At 36.0% G+C, this 14,111-nt stretch overlaps 1 protein-coding gene across 2 annotated transcripts in view; it reads left to right on the plus strand.

The window, feature by feature from the left end:
* The window catches only part of ARMC3 (armadillo repeat containing 3), a 94,841-nt gene that overhangs the window by 11,792 nt on the left and 68,938 nt on the right, over window positions 1-14,111 (plus strand). For both annotated transcript variants that reach the window (XM_008063641.1, XM_008063640.2), the window contains exons 3-6: window positions 6,350-6,475; window positions 9,026-9,094; window positions 9,360-9,535; window positions 12,444-12,638. In XM_008063641.1, the coding sequence (XP_008061832.1) occupies window positions 6,350-6,475; window positions 9,026-9,094; window positions 9,360-9,535; window positions 12,444-12,638 (566 nt within the window). The remainder of the gene's footprint in view (window positions 1-6,349; window positions 6,476-9,025; window positions 9,095-9,359; window positions 9,536-12,443; window positions 12,639-14,111) is intronic.

The raw sequence follows: 14,111 nt of genomic DNA on the forward strand, positions 1-14,111 counted from the left end.
AAAAAAAAAAAAAAAAAAAAAAAGAAGCAGAGGAAAGAAATACAATAAGGTTATAAATTAACTAGCAAATTAAAACTGACCCAGATGTTAGAATTAGCATAAAAAATTAAAAGACTAATTACAACTGTATTCTATGTGTTCAGAAAGTAATTAAGAACATGGAAAATATAAAACAGACTCAAATTCACTAAAACCTATAGAGATGAAAACTTCAGTGTCTGAGATGAAAAATGCATAGGCTTGGATTAACAGCAGATTAGACATTGCAAAAGAAAAAGTTAATGCACATAAAGACATAGAAACAGAAGCAATCAAAAATGAAACACAATGAGAAAGAGATTTTAAAAAGATGAACAGAGACTCAGTGAGCTATGGGGAAAATATAAGTGCTCAATATATGTGTCATATGTTCAGTATATGTCTCTGAAAAAGAAAGACGAACAGGAAAAAATATTTGAATAAGTAATGTCCAAAGTTTCTCCAAATCTAATGAAACTAATGAAACTCCACAGATCCAAAAAGCTCATCAAAACCCAAGCACAAAGAATATGAAATAAAATATACCAAGGTACATCATAAGCAAATTGCTTAATTCCAGTGATAAAGAGAACATCTTAAAAGCAGCTAGGTGAGGGGAGGGGAGGAGAAAATTGTTACATTCAGATGAACAAAGATAAGAATAACAACAGATAATAAATAACAAATGACAAATGAGGAAAATTTGTCATCAGAAATGATGCAACCAAGAAGTTAGTAGAGCAATATCTTTAAAAGTACTGAAAGAAAAATAAAAACTTTCAACCCAGAATTCTATACCCAGAAAAAAATCCTTCAAAAGAAATAGTCATTTTTCAATCATTTTTCACACATACAAAAGCTGAAATAATCTACTATCAGCAGACCCACATTGCTAATTATAATAAAAAGATACCCATCAGGAAAAAAGGAAACTAACACCAGATAGAAATATGGATGTACATAAACGAATACAGAGCACTAAATGTAGTAACATATACATTTTTTTATTTAAATGTAGTTTGAAACATATATATATGTTAAATGTTTGGCAACAACAGCACCAAGGTATAAAGGAAAAAAAGAAGAAAGTATCCTATGACAAGGTTCTTGTAATATATGTAAAGTGGTATAATATCATTTGAAAGTAGACTGTGGTAAATTAAAGATGTATACTACACACCTAATGCAGCCACCAAAATAACAAATAATAATATCAAATAAGCCAACAAAGGAAATAAAATGAAATGATAGAAAATATTGCATTTATCCAAAGAAAGACTAAAATGAAGAAAAAAAGTAAAGAATAATGGAACATATAAGAAACATTAATAAGATTGTAGATTTAAATCTAACTATATTAATAATCAAATGAAATATACATGATCTAAATACCTTGATTAACAGGAAGAGACTTACACTGTTATACATATGATAACAAGCAAGACCAAGCTACATGCTGCCTTCAAGAAGTGCACTTAGAATATAAAGAAACAATTTTAAGAGGATGAAAAATAAGACTCTTGCTGGCAGTAGTCAAAAGAAATCTGGAGTATTAATATCAGAAAATTAAACAGAGAAAAGACTCATACCAGAGATATAGAAGTCACTTTATAATTATAAAGGGATCAGTTAATCAAGAGGCCATGAAAAATTCTGAGCAGTTATGTACCTAATATCAGACCTTCAAGTTACATGAAGCTAGTAATGCAAGGGGAAATAGATATCAACAGTTAAAGCTGGAGATTCAATACCTCTCCCTCAATAAATGAAAGAACAAGTAGGGAACAAATCTACGTGGGTTTAAGAGATTTGATCATTAATATCAATGAATTTAATATTAAGAGTTATAGAACACTCCAAGAACAGTAGAATACACATTCTTTTCAACTGCAGACAGAACATTTACCCAAATAAACCATATTTTGAACCATAAAACAAGCCTCAATAAATTTTAAGTGATTCCAATAATACAAAATATATTTTTATACCACCATTAAATTAAATTAGAAATCAATAACACAAGGAGCTCTGGATAATCATTAAATAGTTAGAAAGTAAATAACACACTTTGAAATACCCTGAATCAAAGAAGAAATCAAAAGAACATTAAAACACAGTATAAGGGTGCTACTAAAGGAGTATTTAGAAAGAAATTTATTGCACTAAATGCCTATGTTAGAAAATAAGGAAAGTCTCAAATCAATAACCTCAGCTTCCACCTTAAGAAACTATAAAAAGAACACATTAAACCCAAATTTAGTAATAACAAGAATATAGTAGATATCTGAGCAGAAATCAATGAAATAGGAAATAGGAAAAAAAAGGACAAAGACCATAAAGGAAAAGCTGTTGTTTTGAGAAGATTAATAAAAACGCAAAACTTCTAGTTAGATTGATAAAATGAGAGAGAAGACAAATTATCAATATCAGGAAATGAGAGGGAGAACATCACTACAGATCCTACATATATTAAAAGGATAATTGGAATATTATGAATGAATTAATATCTGCAAATTCTACAACTTAGATTAAGTGGACAGGTTTTTTGCAAGACACAAATTTCCAAAACTTACTAAAGAAAATATGATAGCCTGAATAACTCTATATTAATTACAGAAATTGAAATTTGTAGTTTAAAAAATTTCTCACAAAGAAAACTCCAGGTCCAGATGGTTTCACTGGTGAATTCTATCAAAAATTTAAGGAAAAAGTAATACCAATTTTGCACAAGCATATTAGCAAGTTAAATTTAGCAAGGTATAAAAACACTAATTCATCATAACTGAATGACTTTTATCACCAGATTACAAGTTTGGTTTAACAAGGTTAACAAGCCGGGCTTGGTGGCTCAGCCTGTAATTCCATGCTTTGGGAGGCTGAGGTGAGTGGATTGACTAAGCCCGCGGGTTCGAGACCCACCTGGGCAACTTGGCGAGACCTCATCTCTACAATAAAAATCAAAAAAATTAGCCGGGCGTGGTAGCGCGCACCTGTATTTCCAGCTACTTGGAAGGCTGAGGCGGAAGGATCGCTGGAACCCAGCAGGTCGACTGCACTCCAATCTGGGTGAGAGTGAGACTCCAACTCAAAAAAATAAAACAAAAACAAAAACCAAGGTTGTTAGCATTTTAAAATACCTTGAAAATTAGTCAAGGTATTTTATCATATGTGTAAGTAGAAAAATAACCCCCAAATATTTATATATAATCTTTGGAAGCTATGAATGTATTAAATTACATGGCAAGGGTTATATAAGATTGCAGATAGAATTAAGGTTGCTAATCAACTGATTTCCAGATGAGATTACTGTGGGTTATCCAGGTGGAGCTGACAAAATCACAAGGGTCCTTATTGATGAAAGAAGGAAGCAAGAAAGTCAGAGTCAGAGAAGATGTAATAGTGGAAATAGAGGTCAGAATGGTGTAATTTCCAGCTTTGAACATGAAAGGGGCCCAGCAGACAAGGAATGCTTGCTTAAAAATAAAATGGATTCTCCCATAGAACTTCAAGAAGGAAAATAGATATCCTTGTCAACATTTTTAATTTCGCCCACTGAGTGTTTTCTTGTTTTTTTTTTTTTGAGTTGGAGTCTCACTCTGCCACCCAGACTAGAGTGCAGTGGCCGCTCCCGGCCACCACAGCCTCGACCTGCTGGGCTCCAGCGATCCTTCCGCCTCAGCCTTCCGAGTAGCCGGAATTACAGGCATGCGCTACTACGCCCGGCTGATTTTTGATTTACTGCAGAGATGATGTCTCGCCAAGTTGCCCGGGCGGGTCTTGAACCCGCGGGTTTAGGCAATCCACTCACCTTGGCCTCCCAAAGCACTGGGATTACAGGCTGAGCTACGGAGCCCGGCAGAGTGTTGTTTTAAGCCATTACATTTGTAATAACTTGTTACAGCAGCAATGGGCAACTAATACACCATATTTTAAAAAAGAAAAGCAATATGATTCTCTCAATAAATGCAAAAAAATATTTTTGGCAAAATTCAACATCCACTCCTGATCTCTGGAAAGAAGGACTAGATACAAACTTTCTCTACCTGACAAAGGGTATCTATGAAAAGCCTATGACTAACATTATACTTAATGGTAAAAAACTGAATGTTTTCCCAAGATCGTCTCTTAAGAAGATCAGGTGCAAGAGATGGATGTCTGCTCTCACTACTTTTATTCAACATTGCATGGGAAGTTCTAGCCAATGCAGTCATATAAGAAAAAGAAATAAAAGGCACCCAGAGTATAAAAGATGAAGTAGAACTATATTTGATTTATAGAAGATGGCATAGTCTGACTTAGTTCTTCAGCCTAATTACTTTGAGACTAATCCATGTGTAGGTTGTTTGATTTCTTACTATTGAGTTTCAGGAACTCTATCGATATATTCTAGATACAAATCTGTTTCTCCTGTATTAGATATATAATTTCCAAAAATTGTTTATGGATATACCAAAATTTGGCTGGATCATATGGTAGGTGTACATCAACTTTTTAAGAAATTGTTAAACCATTTTCTAAAGTAATTGTACCGTTTGAAATTCTCACCAACAATGTATGAGAGTTCCAGTTTCTGCACACACTGGCTAACATTTTTTTCTTGTTATTCATCTTGTTTTTTTATAGTAATCCTAGTGAGTGTGAAGTGGTCTCTTATTGTGGTTTTAATTTGTATTTCCCTAATGACTAATGATATTGAGCAAAATGTGCTTTACTGCCATCCATATATCCTCTATCTGCTCAAATCACTTGCTCATATATATATAATTTGGTTGTTTGATTTCTTACTGTTGAGTTTTAGGAACTCAATCCATATATTCTAGATATAAATCTGTTACTCCTGTATTAGATATATAATTTCCAAAAATTTTCTCACAGTTTGTAGTATATATTTCTTTTAAATTACTAGACTTTTTTCTGTGAACAATTTTAGGTTTATAGAAAAATGAGCGGGAAGTAGAGTTCTCATATACACCCCTCCCCCATTGCAGTTTTCCCTATTATTATAATCATTTATATTGTATTAGCCAGGGTTCTTTAGAGAACAGAGCTAATAGGGGATATATAGATATATTTGAGAAAATTTATTATAGCTTATGTGATTGTGGAGGTTGAGATGTCCCATGATTTGTCATCTGCAAGTTGGAGAAGCAGGAAAACCAGTGTAATTCAGTCTGAGTCCAAAGGCCTGACAATCAAAGGTGCTGGGGTAATGTCCTGTAGTCTGAAGGCCTGAGAACAGATGCTCCAATGTCCGAAGCCAGAAGATGGATGCCAGCTCAAGAAGAGAGATAATTTTCTCTTCTTCACCTTTCTGTTCTGTTTTAGCCCTCAGCAAATTGAATGTTGCCTGCTTACGTTGGTGGGGTCCTATCTTTACTCGCTTTACTGATTCAGATGCTAATCTCAGGCCAGGCATGGTGGTGGCTCATGTCTGTAATCCCAGTGCTTTGGGAGGCCAAAGCAGGATCCTCCTTGAGCCCAGGAATTTGAGACCAGGCTGGGCAACATAGTGAGACCTCACATCTACAAAATATTAAAAATATACTAGCATAGAGTGTCTGTAGTCTCAGCTACTCAGGAGGCTCCGGCAGGAAGATCTCTTGAGCCCAGAAGTTCGAGGTTACAGTGAGCTTTGATTATGCCACTGCACTCTAGCTTGAGTGACAGAGCAAGACCCTGTTTCTTAAAACACATATACAATCTCTTCCAGTAATACCCTCACAGACACACAGACACACCTAAAATAAATAATGTTTTACCGGCCATCTGGGCATTTCTTAGCTTAGACAAGTTGCCACACAAAATTAACTATCATGTATATAAAAAATCGTATTGATTTCTACAAAAAGCTACACAATTAATTAATAATGCAGTAAGTATTAATTGAGTGCCTATTACATGACTGGCGCTGTGGCAGGCACCAAGGATGTGAGAAAATAGGACAGATAGACCTCATGGAAAGTTAAGTTATAGTGGAGTAGGCAAGCAAAACACGGAGGTCATTAAATAAAGCACAATAAAGAGAGACAGGAGAGACTTGGATGTGGTGACAACATTAGAGAGGGTGATAGGGGAGACCCCTCTGAGGAGGTGCAGTGTGAGCTCAAAACAGAAGACAGGATGAAGTCAGCTCTGCACACATCAGGGGGCAGGAAGAGCAGCAATGTCCAGGTACTTGTGCTCTAAGTTTATTTTGAGAGAAATGTGAGTGTAAGCCAAGAGGAATATGAAAAGGAAATGGCAAATAAGAAACTGGAATGACACCAAGAAGAGCGTTGGTGAGACTGATGAACTAACTCTATGTGTGATTTTATTTTACCCGTGTTGTCAGGTGAGGAAAATAAAGTGACCCTCCTTGAACTTGGAGCTGTAGAGCCTTTAAGTAAACTGCTCACTCATGAAGACAAAACTGTAAGAAGAAACGCTACTATGACATTTGGAATCCTGGCTTCTAATAGTAAGTATCAACTTTCCAAATAAATAATCTCATGTAATGCATTATCCTTCTTTTAAATTTAATATTAAATGATCTGTTTTAATTTTATTTAAACTGACTTTAATGTTAACAAAAAAGTTAAATCTGTATAACACAACAAATGAATAATTTCATATTTTAAGGGATATGTTAAAATTAAAAATAAGTGCAAATACATCTATGCAAAAATCCCTCTCAAAGTTGGTGATGCAGTATATTCTAGTCCTACAAGTTGGAAGAGCAGTTGTTTTCTCTTAAAATTAGTATAATTTTTCTCTTGAGTATAATGTAATTTGCCTGTCAATATGTATGTTACATTTCATATGTATATTTCATATTGAATGAAGACCAGAGTGAAGGGTTTTGATAAATTTATTTATTTTTTTGGAAACTGGAAACTACATTTTGCCTTTTATAAAAACAAATTTAGATGTGCATTTGCCCCTTAAATCAGACCTATTACTTGCTTGGAATATTTTTATATATTTAATAGGCAGTATAATAATATTAGTTAAAATATGCCACTATGTCTATCAGAATATCTGTTTGACCAAAATGATGCTAATAAAGGCAGTTTCTGACTTACGAATAGGATATGTTTTCCTTGTCATTTTCCTATGTTGTAGTGGTAGTTTTTGAGTCAGCCAGCAAAAGCCTTGTAATTTATAATAAATTTTAAATGACACTCTTAGTGGAGACCAAATTTTAACATGAAACTCAGGCTGCTAGGAATAAACATGCATCTATTATGGTGAATGACTAAAGCCACTATACTTTCCCCCTTTTACCACGGTCTCAGCAAAACACAAGCACAGGCTCCTTCCCCTACTTCTTCCTCCTTCATTGTCCCTGGACCCTTTGTAATGACAGTGAGATCTCCTTATTCCATAGTGTCCAGCAGGGACTGGGCATTTGTGTCTTTAGACACATTTACATGTGGACAGTGGGAAGAGGAAGGGGAAGAGGAGTTTTGTTTGCCATCTGTCCATTACAGCCTCAGTTAGGAAACTGCATATGACAGTAGCAGCAATACTAGAGGCCAGCAGGGCTCTGTTGGGGTAGTTAGTGGAAGGCAACAAGCTCAAGAGCTCTGAAGGTAGCTGTGCTACCAGTCAGGGGCTCTGGGAGAGTTTCTGGACATGGTAGCAAGAGGAGGACAGCCATGGTAGAGTGGATGTCCCACCAACTTGGATTATGGTAAAATGCCCGTTAACACTCACATAGCACTGACAATGTGCCAGGCACTGTTCTAAGTGCTATTTATATATGAAATAATTAAATCCCACAGCAACCCTCCCTGTGAAGTAGGCACTGTTATTATTTCCTTTATGTATGTGGCAACTGAGGCATAGAGAAATTTAAAAAGGTAGTATTCATTTGAATTATGGGGCCTTCCTAAATTTATCTCAAGGATTGTTTGTATAATAATTCTATATTAGTGCTATATTGAATGTATAACCAAAACCCCAAAAAGGGAAGATTTTTAAATGTCTTAGGTCTTATTCTGTTTAGAAACAAAGGTACTTCATAATACCTCTTATGCAATGCCTCATTTTAAAAATAGGAAAGATGCCTTAAAATAACTAGGCTGTTTGCCCAAAGTCATGCAGGTGTTTAGTAGTGGAACTGAGGTTCAAACCTGGCATGTAGACATACCTGTCCGGCCTTAACTAGGTTAATACCAATAGCACAAAAGTGTACTTTTTTTTTTTTTTTTGAGTTGGAGTCTCACTTTGTCGCCCAGACTGGAATGCGGTGACCGCTTCCGGCCACCGCAACCTCGACCTACTGGGCTCTGGCGATCCTTCCGCCTCAGCCTTCCAAGTAGCCGGAATTACAGGCATGCGCTACCACGCCCAGCTGATTTTTTGATTTATTGTAGAGATGAGGTCTCGCTGCCCAGGCGGGTCTCGAATCCACGGGTTCAGGCAATTCACTCACCTCCACCTCCCAAAGGCGTGGGATTACAGGCTGAGCCACCGAGCCCAGATAAAAGTTTACTTTTTAAAGTTAATATTTTAAAGCAGTTTTGGTATTTCTAACAATCAAATGGAATGTAAGTGATCAAGATGATTGATCGAAATAGGCTGGGATAATTCCTATTTACACTCTGTACAAATTTTGATGATTAAAATAACATGTTGATTAAATGATTTATAAAAATGATGACTAAAATCAAAATTTCCCACAACAGAAAGCAAGAATTACTATCATATGATAAACAAGTGTAGAACACAATAACTCTGCTTTTCTGATAAGTGCTCTAGGCACATTTTGCACTTTTACGTTATTGCTGCTAGTATTTTGGAAGGCGATACAGCTTACCGGTGAGGAGCACAGCCTCAAGTCTGTGCGGAGTCAAACTGACCTGGGCTTGAAACCTGCCCTACCACTTACTTGCTGTGTGATTTTGAGCCTCAATTTCCTTACCTGTAAAATTAGATAATATTACCTATCTCATAAGGAACTGTCCAGTAGACATTGCCATTATTATTATTAATAAACATCCATATTCTGTTTCTTCCTTTGTAGATGATGTTAAAAAATTGTTAAGGGAGTTAGATGTCATGAATTCTGTTATTGCCCAGCTCGCTCCAGAAGGTAACTCTGCAACCTCCAGTCAATCAAAACAATGGTACTGGCTTATTTTTGACATTTGATTAAACTACATTTTTAAAATAGCTTATGAAATGTTAATTGTGAATTGCCATTAAAATCTCTCAAATCACAACTCAATTTTGAGTTTATAAAAAGGTGGGCTTTAAGCAAGGTAGGATTTGTGGAGCTTTGGTTTTCAAAGCATATTTTAAAGTAGTGGTTGAATAAGCATTTAGCATAGTTGCATTATTTATTTTTTTATGTACAGAAGAAGTAGTTATCCATGAGTTTGCTAGTCTTTGTCTAGCAAACATGTCTGCAGAGTATACCAGTAAAGTGCAAATATTTGAACATGGCGGATTAGAGCCACTCATCAGACTGCTGAATAGCCCAGACCCGGATGTAAAGAAGAATTCTATTGAATGCATTTACAACTTGGTACAGGTAAGATTAACTTCTAAAAAGTAGTTTGCTGAAAGCTGATTATAGAATTTATTTTCTCATAAAAAAAAAGAAAAACTTTAAAAAACTCACCAGTTTTGCATCATCAGTTCTTCTTGGTACTATTTATTTATTATTCAGAGAAAAAAATAATGAAAGTTTAGTATAGATATCTCTCAATTTTCATATTTTATAAGTAATTATAAATAATCCCATGAAAGAGTATTTTTAAAATGTATTTCTATTTTTAAAGAATAGAATGGCATGTAAATTAAAGTGGAATTAGTCTAGATAAAATATACGTCTTCCAAAACAGAAAATCTAGTATCCATGTCTGTTGAACCTGGGTAGTTACCTACTGATTTAAGCACATTGGATGTAATATATACCCTATTCAATGGTCCAAGATTTTGGTTTATGCTTATTTATTGGTTAAAAAAACCCACAGTGATTTGAACAGGCTAAACAGAATTCATTGTTCACAATAGCAAGATGCTATCTCATTGTGCCAGTTTCCTTTGTAGTGGGAAGAAACTGCCCACTTTCCCCTGCCTGAGGTCCTGAACTCTGTACTCCCCACCCCCACCACCACATACTCCCTCACACCACAGCAGGTCAGCTTCCTGACACTGTGAACAACCTTCTGTTTCCTTTCCTGCTTAGGTTCCTTAACAGTTAGCAGACATATTTGATGAGCTTTAGATCTGCTGATACAAAAAAACACCAATTTTAAATAGTCATCCATAGTGTGGGAAATGAAGAGATATTGAAGCCAGAGTTAGGGAGAAGAGAGTTAACTGAGAAGCAAAGGATCCAGGCAAAGAGAGACAATGGGCTCATACCAAAAGGCGGCAAATGCAAAAATTCCTGGCCCAGCATGTCATTGTTACTGGCCTGGGCACTAACTGATTTCACCCTTACTCCTCCTCTCTAAAGAGACACCTGAAGGGCAAGTTCACTCCTCTGTTCCCTTTTTCGTTCCTTAGGCTTTACTTCATCCAACAGGCTTAAATATTTCTATACATGTGTTTGTGTTTTTAATCTCAAGACTCTACAGCTATATTTTCCCATATTTTTTTAATCCGGCAGAAATGAAAATAGTGACCTCCACAATTCTTAATAACAGAAGTACTAGCTAATAACAGCATATTAGTTTCCTAGGGCTGCTGTAACAAAGTACTATAAGGTAGAGTGGCTTAAAAATAGACAGTCACGGTTCTGGAGGCTCGAAGTCCAAAGTCAAAGTGTCAGTAGAGTCATGTCACCCCTCTGGCACTCAGTGGAATCCTTTCTCGCCTCTTCCAAGATTCTGCTGGTGGCCGTCAATCTTTGGCATTCCTCGGCTTGTGGCTGCATGCTGACAATCTCTCCCTCTGGGGTCTCTCTCTCCTCTTGTAAGGTCACCACTCATAGAAGGACACTATTATGGGCCCACCCTATTCCAGGATGAGCTCATCTTAACTAATCACATCTGCAGTGACCCCAAAAAGGGTCACATTCTGAGGCCCTGGGGTTAAGACTTCAACATATATTTTTTGGAAGACACAATACAACCCATAACAAAAAGAAACCTACAATTTTTATGTCTAAAGGAAGCGGAATATTAGAGATCAAATGAAGAATGGACAAGGGAAAGCTGAGCTGTAAGCAGGGCCTTTGCCGTGTTTATTGTTACTTTATGTATACTACCTCTTGATTAAAGATATCATGATTTAATAGAGCTTGGGAGCTTTTTGTGGCCTCTTGGCTTATTTTCTCTACTGCACACTTCAACCACTCACACCCTTACTTTCACACAGAATCACAGACACACTTGTCTGCACTACAGTGATCCTTTGATATTGTCAATGTCTTAAGTAAAGGTCATGTATCTTAATTAAACCTGTAAATTTGCAAGCACAGGGCCTATAAAGCACTGCATGCAAATAGGTATTTCATAAACAATCCATTTGAATAAAGATAATAAGGTGTCAATATCATTATTTCATTTTATCAATTACTATTTGAAATGGTATATCAGAGTATGAAAAAAATTCATTATGCAGAGATTTTATTTTAATACTGTTTATGGCAATGGGAATATACTATAAAGAAACAGGCCAGGCTCGGTGGCTCAACCTGTAATCCCAGCACTTTGGGAGGCTAAGGCGAGTGGATTGTCTGAGGCTGCAGGTTCGAGACCAGCCCTGGCAACTTGGCGAAACCTCGACTCTACAATAAATGAGAAATTAGCCGGCCGTGGTAGTCCACGCCTGTGGTTCCGGCTACTTGGAAGGCTGAGGGGGAAGGATCGCTGGACCCAGCTGGTCGAGGCTACGGTGGCGGGAGCGTGCCACTGCACTCCGGTCTGGGCTCCAACTCAAAAAAAGAAAAGAAAAGAAACAATAAATACTGCAAAAGTTATAGATTATGCATGTTTCCTGTTGCTGACAGTCTGCATAGTTTAAGCCACTATTTTGTTGTCAATTGAGAGTTTGCTTATTTGTTGTTTGTCATTTTGGAAGGGAGTCTGGAATAAAAGGTAGGAAAATTATAACTTACATTCTTTGTTAGAACATAGAATTTTGGCCGGGAGCGGTGGCTCAAATCTGTAATCCCAGCACTTTGGGAGGCTGAGGCAAGAGGATTGCCTGAGCCTGCGGGTTCGAGACCAGCCTGGGCAACATGGCGAGACCTCATTTTGACAATAAATCACAAAATTAGCCGGGCGTTGCTAGCGGAATTAGCCAGCTACTGAGGCAGAAAGATAACCTAAGCCCTGCAGGTCGAGCTGAGGTGGCTGTGGGTATGCTACTGCACCCCAGTCTGGGCGACAGAGTGAGATTCCAACTCAAAAAAAGAAAAGAAAATAGAATTTCTTCATTCATTTGCTTTACAAATTACTGATTGCATCATTTGTTTTTCATGGCAGGATTTCCAATGTCGCGCTGCACTTCAAGAACTAAATGCAATCCCTCCTATGTTAGATCTCTTGAAGTCAGAATACCCAATTATTCAGTTGTTGACTCTCAAAACCTTAGGTGTTATTACAAATGATAAGGAGTACCGAGCAATGCTAAGAGACAATCAAGGACTGGACCACCTTATTAAGATCCTAGAAACTAAGGTATTTACCACATTCATTCACCCTAAGAAGAAATGAATCTCTTCTAAGTGTTGTCATAAAATATGAACTGTAGAATTTTTTAATGGAATTGTATTATATTTAAGCATGTAGTACGCAGTAAAATGGATAATTTGCTTATTGCTACATAAAGTTTATTAGTCTGATTAAGTCAGACTAATTGTAGAAGCCATTATAAACTCATTTTGAAATTCTCATCTATGGTCTTCTTGATTTCCTGAGACACCTGGGGTGAGTTTTTAACCTCTGTCTGTCATGGTTTTCTCTGGGACAAAGCAAGAAGAGTAATTTACTTTCTAGATATTTTGATGAATATTGGAGTTAAACTTCCGTAGTTGCTAGTAAGTTCCTTGGGAATGAATTACACATTTTAAGAATATGTATGCCCTTTAATCTAGTATCTCCTGGTTATAAAACTAATCTAACAACTTACTGAATACCATTTAACTGACTTTAAATGATTCAACTAGCTTCCAAAAGTGCCCAACATCTTAACTCCATAGTGAAATGGCAATATGTCTATTTCAGACCCAATGTCCCTACTTAAATGTTTAGTAAATTAAAGTAACTCTAATTACAGAAATCTACTCGTTATGCCTCTTAGAAATTCAGGAGATCGGAACAGATTGAAGGAGTAACAACTTTGTATTGTTTCAAACTATCCAATTATTACATTTCCCCCACTATAAAACCATACCACAGAATTTAAAATATAGAATTGAAAAAATAAAGTGCAACATAAAAGAGGTGATGGCACAAGTGTGTTTCCAGAAACATTAACCTACAACTTTTGATCTATCAATCTCCTGTGTGGCAGGCATTTTATATTAATGATACAAAAATATTTTCCTTTAATGCAGAATTGAGGAAAAAAAAGCAAAAATCTAATAGCACCATATAGCAAATATTTTATCCTGTTTTTGGAAAAAATGGAAATTGAAAACCGGAGAGATTCCTTAATTTGCCCTATGTCACACATGTAGAAAGTAATTGATCACAGGGATGAACCTAGACTTGTCTTATGGCACTTAAGACAGTATTCTCACCTGTCTGATATTTCACCTATCTTCTTTTAATTGGGAAAGGGGACGGAAACATCTACTATGTGGCAGATTTTTTGATTCCCCTATTGCATATGTAACTGTATTAAATTTGTAATTCTTTGAAGAATGTGACTATATTTTTATCTATAAAATGAAGATAATGATAAGTATATCATTCTAGATATAATCATATAAAATTATAGTATCACTAATTTTATTTTTTTAATGAGAAAAATCAGACTCTAAGAGGTTAAATCTATTTATTCATCTGTCAATATTTACTATTTCCAATTAGATCCACATTGACAAGTGGACCATTTCCTTTCCATCTGAAAAACATCACTTAGCATTTCTTATAGTGCAGATATGTGGGCATAAATTCTGTCTTTTTTTTTTTTTTTTTTTGAGTTGG

The sequence above is a fragment of the Carlito syrichta genome, unplaced genomic scaffold (genome assembly GCF_000164805.1).
Source record: "Carlito syrichta isolate Samal-C Ts95f unplaced genomic scaffold, Tarsius_syrichta-2.0.1 Scaffold306975, whole genome shotgun sequence".
NCBI classification, from domain to species: domain Eukaryota; kingdom Metazoa; phylum Chordata; class Mammalia; order Primates; family Tarsiidae; genus Carlito; species Carlito syrichta.